The sequence below is a fragment of the Physeter macrocephalus genome, chromosome 3 (genome assembly GCF_002837175.3).
Source record: "Physeter macrocephalus isolate SW-GA chromosome 3, ASM283717v5, whole genome shotgun sequence".
NCBI lineage: Eukaryota > Metazoa > Chordata > Mammalia > Artiodactyla > Physeteridae > Physeter > Physeter macrocephalus.
This window is the reverse complement of record NC_041216.1, coordinates 7,983,841-8,000,232: the sequence shown is the minus strand read 5'-3', so window position 1 is coordinate 8,000,232 and position 16,392 is coordinate 7,983,841. Positions and strand designations below refer to the sequence as shown.

At 38.7% G+C, this 16,392-nt stretch overlaps 1 protein-coding gene across 10 annotated transcripts in view; it reads left to right on the top strand.

Moving 5' to 3' along the window:
- Positions 1–16,392, top strand: part of ZMYM1 (zinc finger MYM-type containing 1) — a 35,082-nt gene that overhangs the window by 10,258 nt on the left and 8,432 nt on the right. For 7 of the 10 annotated variants that reach the window (XM_028486508.2, XM_028486497.2, XM_007108224.4 and 4 more), the window contains 6 exons: positions 3,453–3,622; positions 4,740–4,812; positions 5,017–5,266; positions 11,695–11,869; positions 15,085–15,238; positions 16,113–16,250. In XM_028486508.2, the coding sequence (XP_028342309.1) occupies positions 3,527–3,622; positions 4,740–4,812; positions 5,017–5,266; positions 11,695–11,869; positions 15,085–15,238; positions 16,113–16,250 (886 nt within the window). In that variant the 5' untranslated portion in view covers positions 3,453–3,526. Of the gene's footprint in view, positions 1–3,452; positions 3,623–4,739; positions 4,813–5,016; positions 5,267–6,002; positions 6,036–6,696; positions 6,816–8,898; positions 9,127–11,694; positions 11,870–15,084; positions 15,239–16,112; positions 16,251–16,392 lie in introns of those variants that run through there. The other 3 variants (XM_007108225.4, XM_007108226.3, XM_055083018.1) reach the window with 3 other exon arrangements.

Genomic DNA, 16,392 nt, shown 5'->3' with positions numbered 1-16,392 from the left:
CCTGAGCTATCTGCTTACACAATCAAAGGCTCCTGTAGTTCCTCAAAAGTTATAAAATGGAATTCTTTTTTTTTTTTTTTAACAGAATGCTTTTGTTGAGTGATGTTTATGAACATCCTTCATATTTGACATTTCAAGGAACATACTTTGGAAAGTGCTAAATTACAGGATAAAGTCCATACTCGTATTATTTATTTATTTATTTATTTATTTTTGGCTGTGTTGGGTCTTCGTTTCTGTGCGAGGGCTTTCTCTGGTTGCGGCAAGCGGGGACCACTCTTCATTGCGGTGCGCGGGCCTCTCACTATCGCGGCCTCTCTTGTTGCAGAGCACAGGCTCCAGACGCGCAGGCTCAGTAGTTGTGGCTCACGGGCCCAGTTGCTCCACGGCATGTGGGATCTTCCCAGACCAGGGCTCAAACCTGTGTCCCCTGCATTGGCAGGCGGATTCTTAACCACTGCACCACCAGGGAAGCCCCTGGAATTCTTTTTTAAGCTTGAATGCACAGCAATCTTTTATATTGATTTTGGATTTTAGCTATTGTTTTGGGGTTTTTTTTTACAGTTTTTTTGTTTGGCTGCATTGGGTCTTCATTGCGCACAGGCTTTCTCTAGTTGCGGTGCATGGGCTTCTCATTGCGGTGGCTTCTCTTTGTTGTGGAGCATGGGCTCTAGGTGCACGCATTTCGATAGTTGTGGCACACGAGCTTAGTAGTCGTGGCTAGTGGGCTTTAGAGCGCAGGCTCAGTAGTTGTGGCTCACGGGCTTAGTTGCTCTGCAGCATGCGGTATCTTCCCGGACCAGGGCTTGAACCCATGTCCCCTGCATTGGCAGGCGGATTCTTAACCACTGCACCACCAGGGAAGCCCCTGGAATTCTTTTTTAAGCTTGAATGCACAGCAATCTTTTATATTGATTTTGGATTTTAGCTATTGTTTTGGGGTTTTTTTTTACAGTTTTTTTGTTTGGCTGCATTGGGTCTTCATTGCGCACAGGCTTTCTCTAGTTGCGGTGCATGGGCTTCTCATTGCGGTGGCTTCTCTTTGTTGTGGAGCATGGGCTCTAGGTGCACGCATTTCGATAGTTGTGGCACACGAGCTTAGTAGTCGTGGCTAGTGGGCTTTAGAGCGCAGGCTCAGTAGTTGTGGCTCACGGGCTTAGTTGCTCTGCAGCATGCGGTATCTTCCCGGACCAGGGCTTGAACCCATGTCCCCTGCATTGGCAGGCGGATTCTTAACCACTGCGCCACCAGGGAAGTCCTTAGCTGTTGTTTAAAAAAAAAAAAAAAAAATTCAAGCCAGTAAATTTGAAGATCTAACTGACTTTATTCATGAATCTGGCAGTATCCCATCTAGTAAATAGCAGGGCACTCAAGGAACTTTATAAGATGGAATGTTATTATAGGCAGAAAGAGGGTAGGACAAGAAAACTAAAAGAGTGGACTAGTTTAGACAGGATCACCTTCCCTTAAGGGAAAGCAGGGGGTCTTGGGCAGATTACCTCACTAGTGCTGACCAGGAAATAAACTGATTGGCTTAAAATTCCACTCCTTGGAGAGGCTGAAACTACAGTTCTGTTAGGTATTATCAATAAGTCTTGGCGGGGCTTAGCACAGTTAAGGCCAGCTTGGGCTTGTTGTTTCTTCTTAACCCTATTTACCAAAAAGGAATCCGTTGATGGGGGGGTGGGGGAGGCATTAAGTATAATGGGAAAATAGCTTCAAGACATAATTAGAAGGTATATTTGATCTAATTTGGTGATTAGATGTGGGGACTTTGGGAGAAGAGGCTTTTAGGACTATCCCTAGATTTCTGGCTTGGGAAATTGAGTATATACCATAGTGCCATTTCCCAAGAAAGGTAACATGTGTAAAGCAGGTTTATGTGGATAATATAAGAATGTGATTTTACATCTCCTGGATTTGAGGGACCTGTAGAACATACAAGTGGAGATATTTAATACGCAATTGGGTATATGGGCTAGAGCTCAGGTATGTAGGGGAAAAATAGCCTACAGATGATAGTTGAATCCCAGGTTGTGCCCATAGAGCAAGCAAGAAGAGTCCTGAGGAATTGTGCTTTGGAGGAACACAGATATTCAGAAGCAGGTGAAATAAATGTTTGAGAAAAAGATTGGCAAGGAGGTAGGAGGAGAAATAGGTCTTGGAGTCTTAAGAGTCAAGGAAGGAGAGGGACTTCCCTGGTGGTCCATTGGTAAAGAATCCGCCTTCCAATGCAGGAGACATGGGTTGGATCCCTGGTTGGGGAACTAAGATCCCACATGCTGCGGGGCAACTAAGCTCATGCACCACAAGTACTGAGCTCGCGCGCCTCAAGGAGAGAGCCCGCGTGCCGCAAACTACAGAGCCCGTGTGCTCTGGAGCCCGTGCGCCACAACAGAGAGCCCGCACTGCAACGAAAGATCCTGCAGCCTCAACGAAGACCCTTGCATGCCACAACTAAGACCCGACGCAGCCAAACAAATAAAGAAAATAAATAAAAGAAATCCTTCGCCTTTTAAAAAAAAAAAAAAGTCAAGGAAGGAGAGAATTTCAAAGACAAGCGAAGGGAATAGTCAGAGGGAGGGCAGTAGCTTTAGAAATTTTTGAATGTATTTAAATGATTCTATGAGAGAAACCAATACAGAGGGGAAGAGGAGACCTAAGGGAATAGAAATAGAGACTAGTCTCTATGAAAGAAAAAAGCATAAAGGTTTATCTACTGGAGAAGTGTAGAAAGCAAAGCTATATTGGGGAGTAATGGATGAGGGAAGGAAGCTAGTGTTGTGAAAGAACGTTTTGTGCTTCCAGAAAATTACTATATTTGAAGGGACTAACGTTTAAAAATCAGATCCTTGGGCTTCCCTGGTGGCCCAGTGGTTGAGAGTCTGCCTGCCGTTGCAGGGGACACGGGTTCGTGCCCCGGTCAAGGAGGATCCCACGTGCTGTGGAGCAGCTGGGCCCGTGAGCCGTGGCCACTGAGCCTGTACTTCCGGAGCCTGTGCTCCACAACGGAAGAGGCCACAACAGTGAGAGGCCCGCATACCACACACACACGCAAAAAATCAGATTCTTGAGACTTCCCTGGTGGTGCAGTGGTTAAGAATCCACCTGCCAATGCAGGGGACACAGGTTCAATCCCTGGTCCAGAAAGATACCACATGCTGCAGAGCAACTAAGCCCGTGTGCCACAACTTCTGAGCCTGCTCTCTAGAGCCCTCAAGCCACAACTACTGAGCCCGTGCACCACAACTACTGAATCCCGCACGCCTAGAGCCCATGATGCGCAACAAGAGAAGCCACCACAATGAGAAGCCCGGGCACCGCTACAAAGAGTAGCCCCCGCTTGCCGCAACTAGAGTGAAAGCCTGTGTGCAACAACAAAGACCCAACGCAGCCAAAATAAATAAATAAAATAAAAATGAGACTCTTTATCAGTTCGTATTTTATTTTAGGAATCTGGATACTGTTCTCCAAGAAAAAACCCATTAATTTGGAACTGGAGGATTTCATTGCATCAGATAGTAAGATGAAAGAATCAACAACAGATGGTGAATGTGACAAGGCAGTGGCACCACAACTGAAGAGGCTGGATGAAATTAAGGCAGAACCTGACAATGCTCAGGTAAATATTTTACCTTATTTTCTATTTTCTAGAGTAGCATTTAATTACAAATTTTAGTTATGCAGGTGCTGGTTTATCAGTTGAAAATCTTAATTCCTTCCCCAAAGCAGTTGACCAAGTAATAACAGTGTGTGCAGTAAGTGCTGTAGTGAGCATATGCAAGAATATGAGAGAAGGTTGGACTGTTTGGAAGTGGGTTTGAGAGTTGATAAAAGGATTGCATAGGGTATTATGGGCCTAACTGAGGTTAACACATTTTTGTTTTCATTTTTCTTAACTTGAAACAATACAAATAACTAGTTATATGTTTTTATGCTGCTGTCTCTATTAAGTAGAATTATTTAGTACATTTTAAATTCTTAGAATTTTTCTTTATTATTTGTTTATCCAAATTAGTTTCATATTTATCCTTAAACTTTTTTAGACATGTCAAATGCTAAAGAACCTATAAAGGAAAAACTGAATCAAGCTGTGAGTGTTTTGTAAGTAGGGCCAAATTTCCTTAGAATGTTTATATATGAACCAGCTGAAATTTATAGTGAAATGAAAAGTAATTTCATTTTTAATTAATTTCTAGTATTCTGTTTAGAAATAGCTAAAGTAAATCAGTACCAAATAAGGGTATGTATGACTCTCATTGAGTTGGTGACAATGGGAATATTGTCCATCTAGGAAGAACCCGTTGCTCCTTCAGCCCGTGGACATTCAAAGACATACATAAGTTTAGGTAGATTGCCTGCTGCTCTGAAAAAAATCCTCCTTCGTAAGACTCATTCAGCCTAACCTAACAATTTTTGTGTTTAAGGACTTTATGAAGACAATTAGCTATTAGTGATCAGAACAAGAAGGGAAAATAGGTATCATTATTGAGTATGTCTACTCTCTTTTTGTAGTAGCTAGTGAGGGACTGTGTTAACAAAAATTTATAAAGTCATATCTAGGTGCAGTAGAAAATATTGTAGTAACTGATGGGTGTTACCAGCCAAAGGTCACCAAAAGGGTAGTGCTTACTTATGAACCATGTTCAATTCAATATGCAATTCACTGAACAGACTTGAGCATAATATATCATTTTCTATTGATTGGTTGTTTTCATTATTTTTCAACTCTTTTTTAGGAGTATTGTCAAGCCCAGCAGCCCAAAACTCAGGAGAATGACCTGAAAATAAACACTACGTTTTCAGACAATGGTAATAGAATTACTTAAGTTAATCATATTTATTCTGACCAATGTGATAGCCAGTTTATTCTGCTTTTTTAGAATGCCTTTGAATAGTGCATTGATTGTTTCGGGTTTCAAGTCCAGGAGAAGTAACCTCTATGAGATAATGGAAGAATGCATTCTTAATTTTATGTAAATACTAATTTTTTTCCTTCCTGTTTTGTGTTTATAGCTTCTCAGATGACTACAGGCATTCAGCTTTCTTTGGCATCATCTGGCATGAATAAGATGCTTCCCTCAGTTTCAACCACAGCTATTCAGGTTTCCTGTTCTGGCTGTAAAAAAATTCTTCAAAAGGGGCAAACTGCTTATCAGAGGAAAGGGTCTACTCAGCTTTTCTGCTCCACACCGTGCATCACTGAATACATTTCATCTCTCAATTCACCAGCTCTTCCGAAGAGAACTTGTTCAAACTGCTCAAAGTATATAATTTTAAATTATGGCCCCTTTTACTTCCCTACATAGATCTCGATCAGAATCTTGGTTGTAATTTTCTGTGTGGTTTTGTTTTTGTTTTTGTTTTTTCTAAAGAAGTAATCACCTTGGTTTAGGTAAAAGAAGCTACTTCTGCTTTTAGTTCCTCTAATAGATTATTCAGAAATAGGTTTTTCTATCAAGAGATTTCCAGAAATTAAAATGATAGGAGCTGTGTTTCTCTTCACCTTTAAATAATGACTTCTGAAACTTATTTTCCTATTCTTTTCATTTGAAATTCTCTGTAAGTGGGGTTATTGCGTGCCCATTATATTTTATCATTTAACTGTATAGTGAGCAACCTACTAAAAATTTAATCATATAACAGTTATTTTTTTTGACCTTCCAAGGTGTAAAGTTATATGTTTCTCTTGTAATGGCAAGTGAAGTAGTTTAATTCTTTCGAAAAATTGAATAGCCTGAGGTAAACATAGATGTATGTATGTAATCTTTTTACGTTTTCTGTGAACTGTTATTAGGGTCTTTTTTGCTAACTTTTTTACATATGTAAAGCAATTTAGATGAGAAGAAACGAGGTAGTAGTGATTTCATAATGTCCAGAACTTTGAACGCTACACTAAGATGTCTAAAGGATCAGTGCTTTGAGAGCCCCATAGTATTATAATTCTGGTTTGTTAGTACTCATTAAATGCTAGTGTTAAGTTTTAAATGTCTTTGTTTCAGAACAAGAAAACGCATAGGCTACCAATTTTGCCAGTAAATATAAATTCCTTTCAAATATCTTGTTTTGGAATCAGATTGCCACAATTTGAATCTTGCTTCTGCAATTTACATTTTGCTACTCTATGTGATCCCTGAGCAGCTATATCAGCATATCATATATAAGCTCATCATTTGGGAGCTTGTTAAAAATGCAGAATCTCAGGTGTCACCGAGGCCTATTGAATCAGAGCTACATTTATCCCCAAATGATTGATATACGTGCTAAAGTTCGAAAAGCATTGAGAACTTCTTTTTTAGTATTCCCATCTATTTTGTTAAATGTACGTAAGAATTTTGATCATTAAATAATATATTTAAGTGATCAGAACAATATTTGCATGTAATAAGAACCCAGTAAATGTTGGCTTTCGCTATTATTCTCTTAACAAACTCACATACCCTTTATATTGGTTGCTTCAGCTCCTCATTTGGCTGCTGCTTCAGGAGTTAACCCTTGCTTCAAGTCTTCCTCCCCAGAACTCTACTTACGTTTCTTTTGTGCTTTGTAAACCCTTTAACACTATACTTTGTCCTTTTTCTTTTTTGCTATGGGCTGTATGGCACTCTCTTCAGCATGCTTTCTTTCTCTGCAGAATCATAAAACTGGAAGGGACCTTAGAGATCATCCAGTCCAAATATTTTCTTTTGTTTTGAGGAAACTGAGGCTCTGAGAAGTTAAAGTATCATGTTGCTGTGTTTGGAGTTTACCCATTATACATCTTCAGCGGAGCTCGCAGACAGATTGAAAAGGCTGAAGCAGGAAAGATTTAGTGTGTAAGTTGTTCTCTAAGGCAAAGCAATCCAATATGAACAAAACATGAAATAAGTTTTACTTCCTTTGGAATAAAAATGTTTTGATAGAAAATACTATTTTATAGATTGGTGGAAAGGTGGTACAGTGATGCGTAGGCTGCGAGAGGCTGTCCATTGTTCAGTGTAACCTTTACTGTTTTCAGAACTTTTTACTGTACATTCATTAGCCTCTTGTATTAGTTGTGTAGTTCTCAAGATTTTAGCTAATTATCAGTTGAGGTTTTTGATGAGGTTTTTTAAAATAGCAGTGATTTTAAGTCTGTTCTGAGTCGCTATAGTTTTTTTTTTAATTGAAGTATAGTTGATTAACAATGTTGTGTTAGAGTCAATGTAGTTTTTATTCTGTTTCATGAACCAAATGAAAGATAACTTTGAAAATGACATTTTAAATCATGTTAGAAAGATAAGACTGTTCTTCTGAGAGCTATGTATTTAAGTGTATTTCTGTACTTCCATATCCCAATTGAAGCTAACCAGAGATCCTGAAAGAAATTATTGGAGTTTAAAATAGGCCCATGCACTAATGATGTAACACTTATTTGTAGGAAAGTTGTTCAGACCTATGCTCAGCCTTTGGTTTAGCTAATTTTAGACACTTGTAACAAAATACATTTTTGATTTTTTTTTTTTCTTTAAATAACGCCTTAGTAGATTAGAAGCTAGCAATCTAATATGTTAATAGCAGTAAAAGCCAATAAGCGTTTTCAGACTTCACTGCTTCTGCCAGTGCTATTTCTTCCCATCTGGCTAATTTCTTGCTATCTTAAAGGTCTGCCTCAAATATCTGTACCCTTTGTCTATTCCCATACCATTCCTTCCTCTTATTCCCCCCAGCCACCCAGATAATTGTTCCATGGTCTGTGTTTCCATAGTGTTCATAACTCCCAAAACATTGATTGTAAAATTAATGTTATTAAGGAATTGATAATGCTACAGTTAGACTATGAACCTCTTGACATTAGGGACCAGATTATACTCATTTTTATGTCCCCAAGGCCTAAACACTGCTTGGCACACAGTGAATCCTAGAAAAAATTTTGTCACAACTCAGATACTGCATGTAGAGCTACATCTTAAGCCAGTAAAATGACTGGTGTTGTGATAATGAAAATTAACCTGTAATTTTGGTGCTGTTTAAGGAGGCAGAAAGATTATAGTACAGATAGTCCCTAACTTACAGTTGTTCTACATAATGATTTTTCGACTTTACAGTGGTGCTAAAGCGATACACATTCAGTAGAAACCTACTTCGAATTTTGAATTTTGATCTTTTCCTGGGCTAGTATGATAGTATGCAGTATGATATTCTCATGATGCCGGGCAGCAGCAGTGAGCCCCAGCTTCCAGTCAGCCACATGATCACAAGGGTAAACAACCCATACACTTAAAATCATTCTGTACAACCATTCTGTTTTTCATGTGCAGTACCATATTCAATAAACCACATGATATGTTCATCACTTTATTATAAAATAGGCTTTGTGTTAGATGATTTTACCCAAATGTAAGCGAAGGTAAGTGTTCTGAGCACCTTTAAGGTAGATTAGGCTAAGCTATGGTGTTCTGTAGGTTAGGTGTATTAAATGCATGTTTGACTTAGGATATTTTCAATTTAAGATGGGTTTATCTGGACATAACCCCATTGTAAGTCAAGGAAGATTTGTACACTAAAAATTTGTAAATATTGAGGTATTAAAATAGTGTTCATTTCAGGAGTATTTCATCTGGAAAACTATTATCCTGAAAGAATGATATTCTGAGGGATCTAGGTAACCAGATATCTTGGTATTTCCTGTAGTAGCAGTTCTCAAATCTTCTGGTTTCTGGACCCCTTTACAATGTTAAAAATTTTTGAAGACCCAAAGAGCTTTATTTTATGTAGCTTACATCTACCTATACATATATTGTTAGAAATTAAAACTGAGGAATTTTTAACTATTAACTCATTTTAAAGTAATAAACTCTGCATGTTGACATAAATTTTTTTTTTGAATAATAGTCTTTTTTTAAATTTAGGAGAAAATTTGTTGTTGTTGTTTGTTTGTTTGTTTGTTTGTGGTACGCGGGCCTCTCACTGTTGTGGCCTCTCCCGTTGCGGAGCAGAGGCTCCGGACGCACAGGCTCAGCGGCCATGGCTCACGGGCCCAGCCGCTCCGCAGCATGTGGGATCTTCCCGGACCGGGGCACGAACCCGTGTCCCCTGCATTGGCAGGCAGATTCTCAACCACTGCGCCACCAGGGAAGCCCGAGGAGAAATCTTAAGAAAAATTTAGTGAGCACTGTTTTATTAGTTTTGCAAACTGCTTTGCTGTCTGGCCAGGTTCTCATATCTGCTTCTGCATTCACTTGGTTATAAAATGTTGTTTTGGTTGAAGTCTGAAGAAAAGCTGACTTTACAAATAAGTATTTGGAAAAGGGAGGAGTGTTTTAATAGCATTTCAGATAATCGTGGATGTTCTTTGATACTACAATTTTCTTAAAGGATACTACAGTTTCTTAAAGGTTAGTTACAGTGTGGAATCTGAAGCCATAGCAATGAATTTTTTTATTTTTTTATTTTTATTTTTTTTGTGGTACGCGGGCCTCCCACCACTGTGGCCTCTCCCGTTGCAGAGCACAGGCTCAGGACGCACAGGCTCAGCGGCCATGGCTCACGGGCCCAGCCACTCTGCGGCACGTGGGATCCTCCCCGACCGGGGCACAAACCCGTGTCCCCTGCATCGGCAGGCGGACTCTCAACCACTGCGCCACCAGGGAAGCCCTCAATGAATTTTTTGTACTGTCACGTTAAAGTTTATTGGTTTATTTGTACTTTGAATGGTTCTTTTACCCACAACTGATTTTTGCTTCATGCTATCATCATTTGGAAAATATTGATTCCCTGAGGTATGCAGATCTAAATGTTGTCGTGTTTCATTATGCAATATTTTAAAAATCACATTTAAAAAAAGTAAATCACAAATATCACCAAGAAAGTCTACATATTAGGAAGCTGTCAAGCTGGAGGTTTTCCAAAATTCTAATTTTCAGTGAAAGCTCATATTTTATCATTGGCAATAACTACTGCCAGTTGTTTTCCTTGAGGTAACAGTCTTACTTTATTCATTTTTGAGAAAATATCTGCTAGATACCTACTTGTGGTTAATAGTTTCCCTGATAGTCATTCTTTGAAGTAAATAGGTATTCCATGAAAAAAGTAGCTAACTCAGTTATTTATTTGTTTGTTTATTTATGGCTGCGTTGGGTCTTCGTTGCTGCGCTTGGGCTTTCTCTAGTTGTGGTGAGCAGGGGCTACTCGCGGGCTTCTCGTTGCGGTGGCTTCTCTTGTTGTGGAGCACAGGCTCTAGGCACTTGGGCTTCAGTAGCTGTGGCATGTGGGTTCTAGAGCACAGGCTCAGTTGTGGCGCACGGACTTAGTTGCTCCGCGGCATGTGGGATCTTCCCGGACCAGGGCTCAAACCCGTGTTCGCTACATTGGCAGTCAGATTCTTAACCACTATGCCACCAGGGAGGTCCCCTAACTCAGGTTTTAACTCTTAACATTCCTACGTGAAATTTTCCTTGAAACAACCGTCATACTTTGGTGTGCAGGAGAAATAATTTATGCCTATGTCCCATTTCATCTCACAGAATATTAAAAGTATGTACTGAAGGATTGAGTTTTAATAAAGTGAATAACTTACAACAAATTCATGATTGTGAATAGCACAAATACTGGTACCTTTTGGCATCACTGCCTTGATTTATGCTAAATAAGGCTCTGGCAGTTTTACCCACCCTCGCTTTTTTTTTCCTCCCAGTTTATTGAGGTGAAATTCATATAACAAAAACCATTTCAGTACCGTTTAGTACATTCACAGTATTGTACAACTACCACCTCTATCTAGTTCCAAAACATTTCTATCATCCCAAAGTAAAATGCCTTATCTATTAAGGAGTTTCTCCCCATTCCCCTATCTTCACTCCCCTCAACCCCTGGCAACTACCAATCTGCATTCTATCTATGGATTTATCTATTATGAATATTTTATATAAACGGAATCACAACACGTGACCTTTTGTGTCTGGCTTCTTTCCCTTAGCATAATGTTTTCAAGATTCATGTTGTGGCATGTGTATCAGTACTTCATTCTTTTTTTTTATAGCTGAATAATACAACACAATTTGTTTATCCATTCATTTGTTGATGAACATTTAGGCTGTTGCTATCTGTTGTAACTGTTAGGAACCCTTGTGTATATGTACTTTTTTGAATACTTTTTTTCAGTTCTTTGGGGTATATACCTAGGAGTGGAATTGCAGGGGCCAACCGTTGCTTTTGCACCATCCGTTCAAATGTCAACACAGTGAAAAAGGCAAATAGCATGTTAATATTATGAAAACAGTTTTGATCCTGTGGACCTCCTGAAAGTATCTGGAGAATCCCCAGGAATTTGTAGACCCAACTTCTAAATCCTCTGTCTTGTAGATTCCAAAGTTTGTCAGGTATGAATATGTGATTTCTCATCATCATTCTATAATCACTAGCACCAACTAATACAGGCAAGGTAATCCTCAAACTGTACTATCAGATGTGTTTATAATCCTTAACGTTATAGATGAAGAAATTAACATTTAGGGAATATAAATGACTTAATCACTGTTACTTAATGTAAGTGATAGAACTAGATACCAAATTCAGGTTTTCTTATTTCAAGGCTGATGTTCCTACTGTTTCACAGTTCTTCAGGTAAATGAAACAACAGGGGAGAGGGTTATTTAAGGGAGTGATTTAGCTTATGAAAAGAAAGAAATAATTGTGGTAAAAGAGTGTAATGGTGCCCTTGTTATTTATTTTTAGAGACATTTTAAATCTAAAGGATGTGATCAGTATCCAGCTGGAAGATACTACCACTAGCAAAACTTTTTGCAGCCAATCTTGTCTTTCATCATATGAAGAAAAAAGAAAACCATTTGATACCATATGTACTAATAGCATTCCAGCCAAGTGCAGCATGTGTCAGAAGACTACTGTTGTAAGTTGCAATATTTCTTAACCTTGAGGGACTCTGATTATTCTGCTTAAATATCAGTTTTTATTAAGTCTTTTTTTAAAATCCTAGATTAAGTATGAAGTAAAATACCAGAACATGAAACATAGTCTTTGCAGTAATGCCTGTTTTTCAAAGTTTCACTCTGCTAACAACCTCATCATGAACTGTTGTGAGAACTGTGGAGCTTACTGTTCCACTAGCTCTAGTCTGTTCCATATACTTCACATGGAAGCACAGTCTCATTACTTTAATAGTTCAAAGAGTATTACAGCATATAAGCAGGTACAAATAAAGATATGTTGCATAAAGTGAGGACCACTCCATTTGAATTTGATTGCATAAGACTCAAAATGAAAAATGGAAGATTGAGTTCCTTCCATTAGTTGGCTTGTGAATGTTTCCACTTTAGGAAACTGGCAGTATAGATTTTAGTACCATTGGGAATATTTTTCATTGGTAAGATGATGAAGGAGATGATATAAAAGACTTCTGACAGTTGTTTTTCACATAACAATTCATGATAAATGCTGCATGGAGATTTTCCTAAAGAATCTCAGGGTGATCATCTTGCCTTGAAGAAAAGGCAATCAGAGGGAAGCTTATTTATAAGTTAGATAGCAAACATAACAATAGTCTATTGGTCAGTAGGACTCAACCACAGAAATTTTTTTTTTTTTTTTTTTTTGTGGTACGCGGGCCTCACACTGTTGTGGCCTCTCCTGTTGCGGAGCACAGGCTCCGGCCGTGCAGGCTCAGCGGCCATGGCTCACGGGCCCAGCCGCTCCGCGGCATGTGGGATCCTCCCAGACCGGGACGCGAACCCGGTTCCCCTGCATCGGCAGGCGGACGCGCAACCACTGCGCCACCAGGGAAGCCCCACAGAAATGTATTTTATTTTTAATTCCAAGTTTTTAATTCTTATACCTAAGCAAGATGAATCAAGAATGTCACATGCTTTTTTCTGAATCAGGAGTCCTGGTAGGCAATAAACCAATGAGAAATAATCCCCTATTTCTGATAGGAGAGCCTTGGATGGGTGGCTCTGAGAGCAGAGAAGCTGGCCCTGCTTTGCAGGACTAAGTGAGCTGAACACAATAGCGGTCTGAGCCCCTTTCATGAGGTGGACTGTCGCATATCTTGCTCGTTCAGGTGATGCTTTGAGACCCAATTGTATCCCTATAAGTTCTTCCTTAAAAACAAGCAACTGAAGATGGGAGTCTTAACAAGCCACAGTTCAAATAGGTCATTTGTGAGCCACAGCTTTTCTATGACAGAATGCCCACACCATGAGAGTACCCTGGCTTGGGACCAGAAATGGGAGAATGGAGAGCATAGAACCCTTTGTCTGAAAGCAGTTAATGCCATTCCTTCTTTTCTTTCTTTACCCCTCACACTCAATAAATAGACCTTCTCCTGTTTTTAAGAGCCTGTATTTGAGTACTCAGTTATTCAGCATATGTGATGGGGCACGGCTTATTTGGCTAGATGAGTTAAGAAGCACCACCTAACACTATGCCCTGCTGCATTTAAGATATTGTGTGATTGTGATAATGTAGAAAATCCATATTGTTAGTGAACTGTAATCAAGAATTAGATTCCCTGGCGGTCCAGTGGTTGGGACTCTGTGCTTTTACTGACAAGGGCCCGGGTTCAATACCTGGTCAGGGAACTAGGATCCTGCAAGCCGCACAGCGTGGCCAAAAAAAAAAAAAAAAAATTAGTAAAGCACTCAAACCTATGAATCCAAAAATGCAAAAATGGGGTGGCTTTTTATTTTAAAAAGTTGATTGGTATAATTGTAATTATTTTAGCCACATCTTTTAAAAAATTAATTAACATTTATTTATTTATTGCTGCGTTGGGTCTTCATTGCCACGTATGGGCTTTCTCTAGTTACAGCAAGCAGGGGCTACTCACTGCACGTTGCGGTGTGCGGGCTTCCCATTGTGGTGGCTTCTCTTGTTGCGAAGCATGGGCTCTAGGCACGGTGGGCTTCAGTAGTTGTGGCACGCAGGCTCAGTAGTTGTGGCGCGTGGGCTTAGTTGCTCTGCGACATGTGGGATCTTCCCAGACCAGGGCTCAAACTGTGTCCCCTGCATTGGCAGGCGGATTCTTAACCACTGCACCACCAGGGAGGCCCCCAAAATTCTTAAAAGTATAAATTTCTGGGTCAACATACAGGGATACTTTAAATATTGATAGATATTAATGTTTTGTGAATCTTCTCAACCACTGTGCCACCAGGGAAGTCCCTGGCCACATCTTCTTATTAGAGTACATTAGTTAAGTATTAGCTTTCCCACATGAGTAATAAATTAGTTATAAATTACACCACTATTGGTTAATATAAATATTGGTGAGTAGTTATATTTCATAAAATACGAAAATTCCTACTAATAAAGGACAAAGATAGTAATTTTCAAAATTACACTCTACTTTTTGTTTCATTGTTCCTTTGCTAATATCCCATTCTTTCACAGAAAAAGAAAATCTGTGTAAGATATTTTCATTTGTCTTTGCACTTTGTACCCCTAAAAGCTGTTCCATTTTATCATTGTCGTTAGTGTTAACTTAGCATTAAATCCAGGAATGATGGCTCCTGTTTCACCAGAAAGAGTAGGTGGTGAACCCTCCCCATTTTCTATCCTTTTCCTTTGCAACCTTACTGCTTACAGAATGCACTGTGTTCTGTACTTCTTACTGCTTGTGTGCTGCTTTCTTACAACATGCTTGAATTTTCACCATGAAGTTAGGCTAGAAAAACAGTGTTTCCCACAGCATCTTGTAATGTGTGTTAGGCACCCTTTTCTGGCTCCTCCTTAGCACCAGTAAAAGGCTTTCCTTAGTTGATGCCCAAGTTGGCATTAAAGACAGACCTGTAATTATAAGACTTTTGTTCATTTATCCAGTTGGCTTTAGTTGCCTGGGATGATGAACATCTTTTATGACCACTTTCTTCATTGCTTGCATATGTATTGTTATAGCTATTAATGTACCTGACAAATAATACAAATAGTTATCTAATAGATTGATCAGTTTCCTTCATTTTAGTCATTACAATCTATAAGTGCCTTTTTTCTGGTTTTTAAGAAAGTGCAAAAATATGACTTCATTGTTATTATAATATTTCAACTAAGCAGTGGTTGTGGGCATATGTCATATACCAGGAATATGAATATTATTTTACTCTCTAACAGAAACCAGCCAAAACAGTTACATCTGTTCTTTGCAAATCATTGAAACCCTCAGACGAAATGATTGAGACTACCAATGACTCGGGGAAGACAGAGCTTTTCTGCTCTGTGCATTGTTTCTCTGCTTACAGTAAAGCTAAGATGGAATCTTCTACAGGTACTATTTTTTTAGCAGTTACCAGAGATTTAGTAACTGTTGAAGAATATTACTGCTTTCCTTTAATTTATAACTTTGATTCATTTCTAAATTAAACTGACTTAAAGCAATCTAAAACTTGTTTCAAAGAACGGTTTCCAGTATTTTTGCATAAAAGGAAGGCTACTTCATCACCAGAGATTTAATATTTATTTGTAAAGATTGTCATATTAGAATATAGAATCTTCTAGTTAGCCCTGCTTTGTAAAAACAAGGCTATTAGTTACATTTTTCACATGGAATAGAGCTAGTCGGAAATACTTTGATGTTCACTAATAGAAAGGGACAGAGAATCCAGAGCCAACTGTGTATTCTATCAAAGAGCCTCATATAGGACCAGTGATGCTAATTTCATAGACGGTGGAATGAATGATTCCCTTGGGGCTTGTGCATCATGCAGACTGGCTTATTATAGGAATCTCTTTAATACTAACTTAGACACCAACTCAGCTCCATTGATATTGAGTTTATGAATCCTGGAATGGTTAGAAATGATATCCATTAGGAGATTCTATAGCAGTGTTCTTCATGGGTAATTTCACAGTAAAGATTGCTTGACAGTTCAAGCAAATAGTATGAAAGGACTGATAAATTGCGTGCAAAGGTAAAAGATACAAAATGATGGGAAATGTAAATTATCTGTTTAATGTTGATATTAATCTTATCCTAAAGAACCTGGATATTCCTAAGCCCTAATAAAAATTACTCCAATACCCACTAATACTTAAAGCAATTATTGATAGATACTTGCATTATTCGTTGAAACACTTGTAATTAAACAGTGCTTTCTGATTGATTCTGCCTGGTTTATAAGATATCTTTTAATTTTTATCAGTAAATGTGTCCATGGTGCATGATGCTTCAACAGATCTCCTTTCTCCGAAGAAAGAAACAACTCCAGTTATAAGCAATATAGTGTCGTTGGCAGATACTCAAGAAGCCCTGCCCGTCATGAGCTCTGATGTATTACAAGGTAAAAATTGATGTGAAGTTGTTTGACATATACACTGTTTTGCCATACTTGATTAGAATATAGAATCTGTCTTTATTCTAAGTTTTCTTTTGGTTGCCTAATATGAAATAAGCAATTATATAGTTAATAATGATGCTATTTT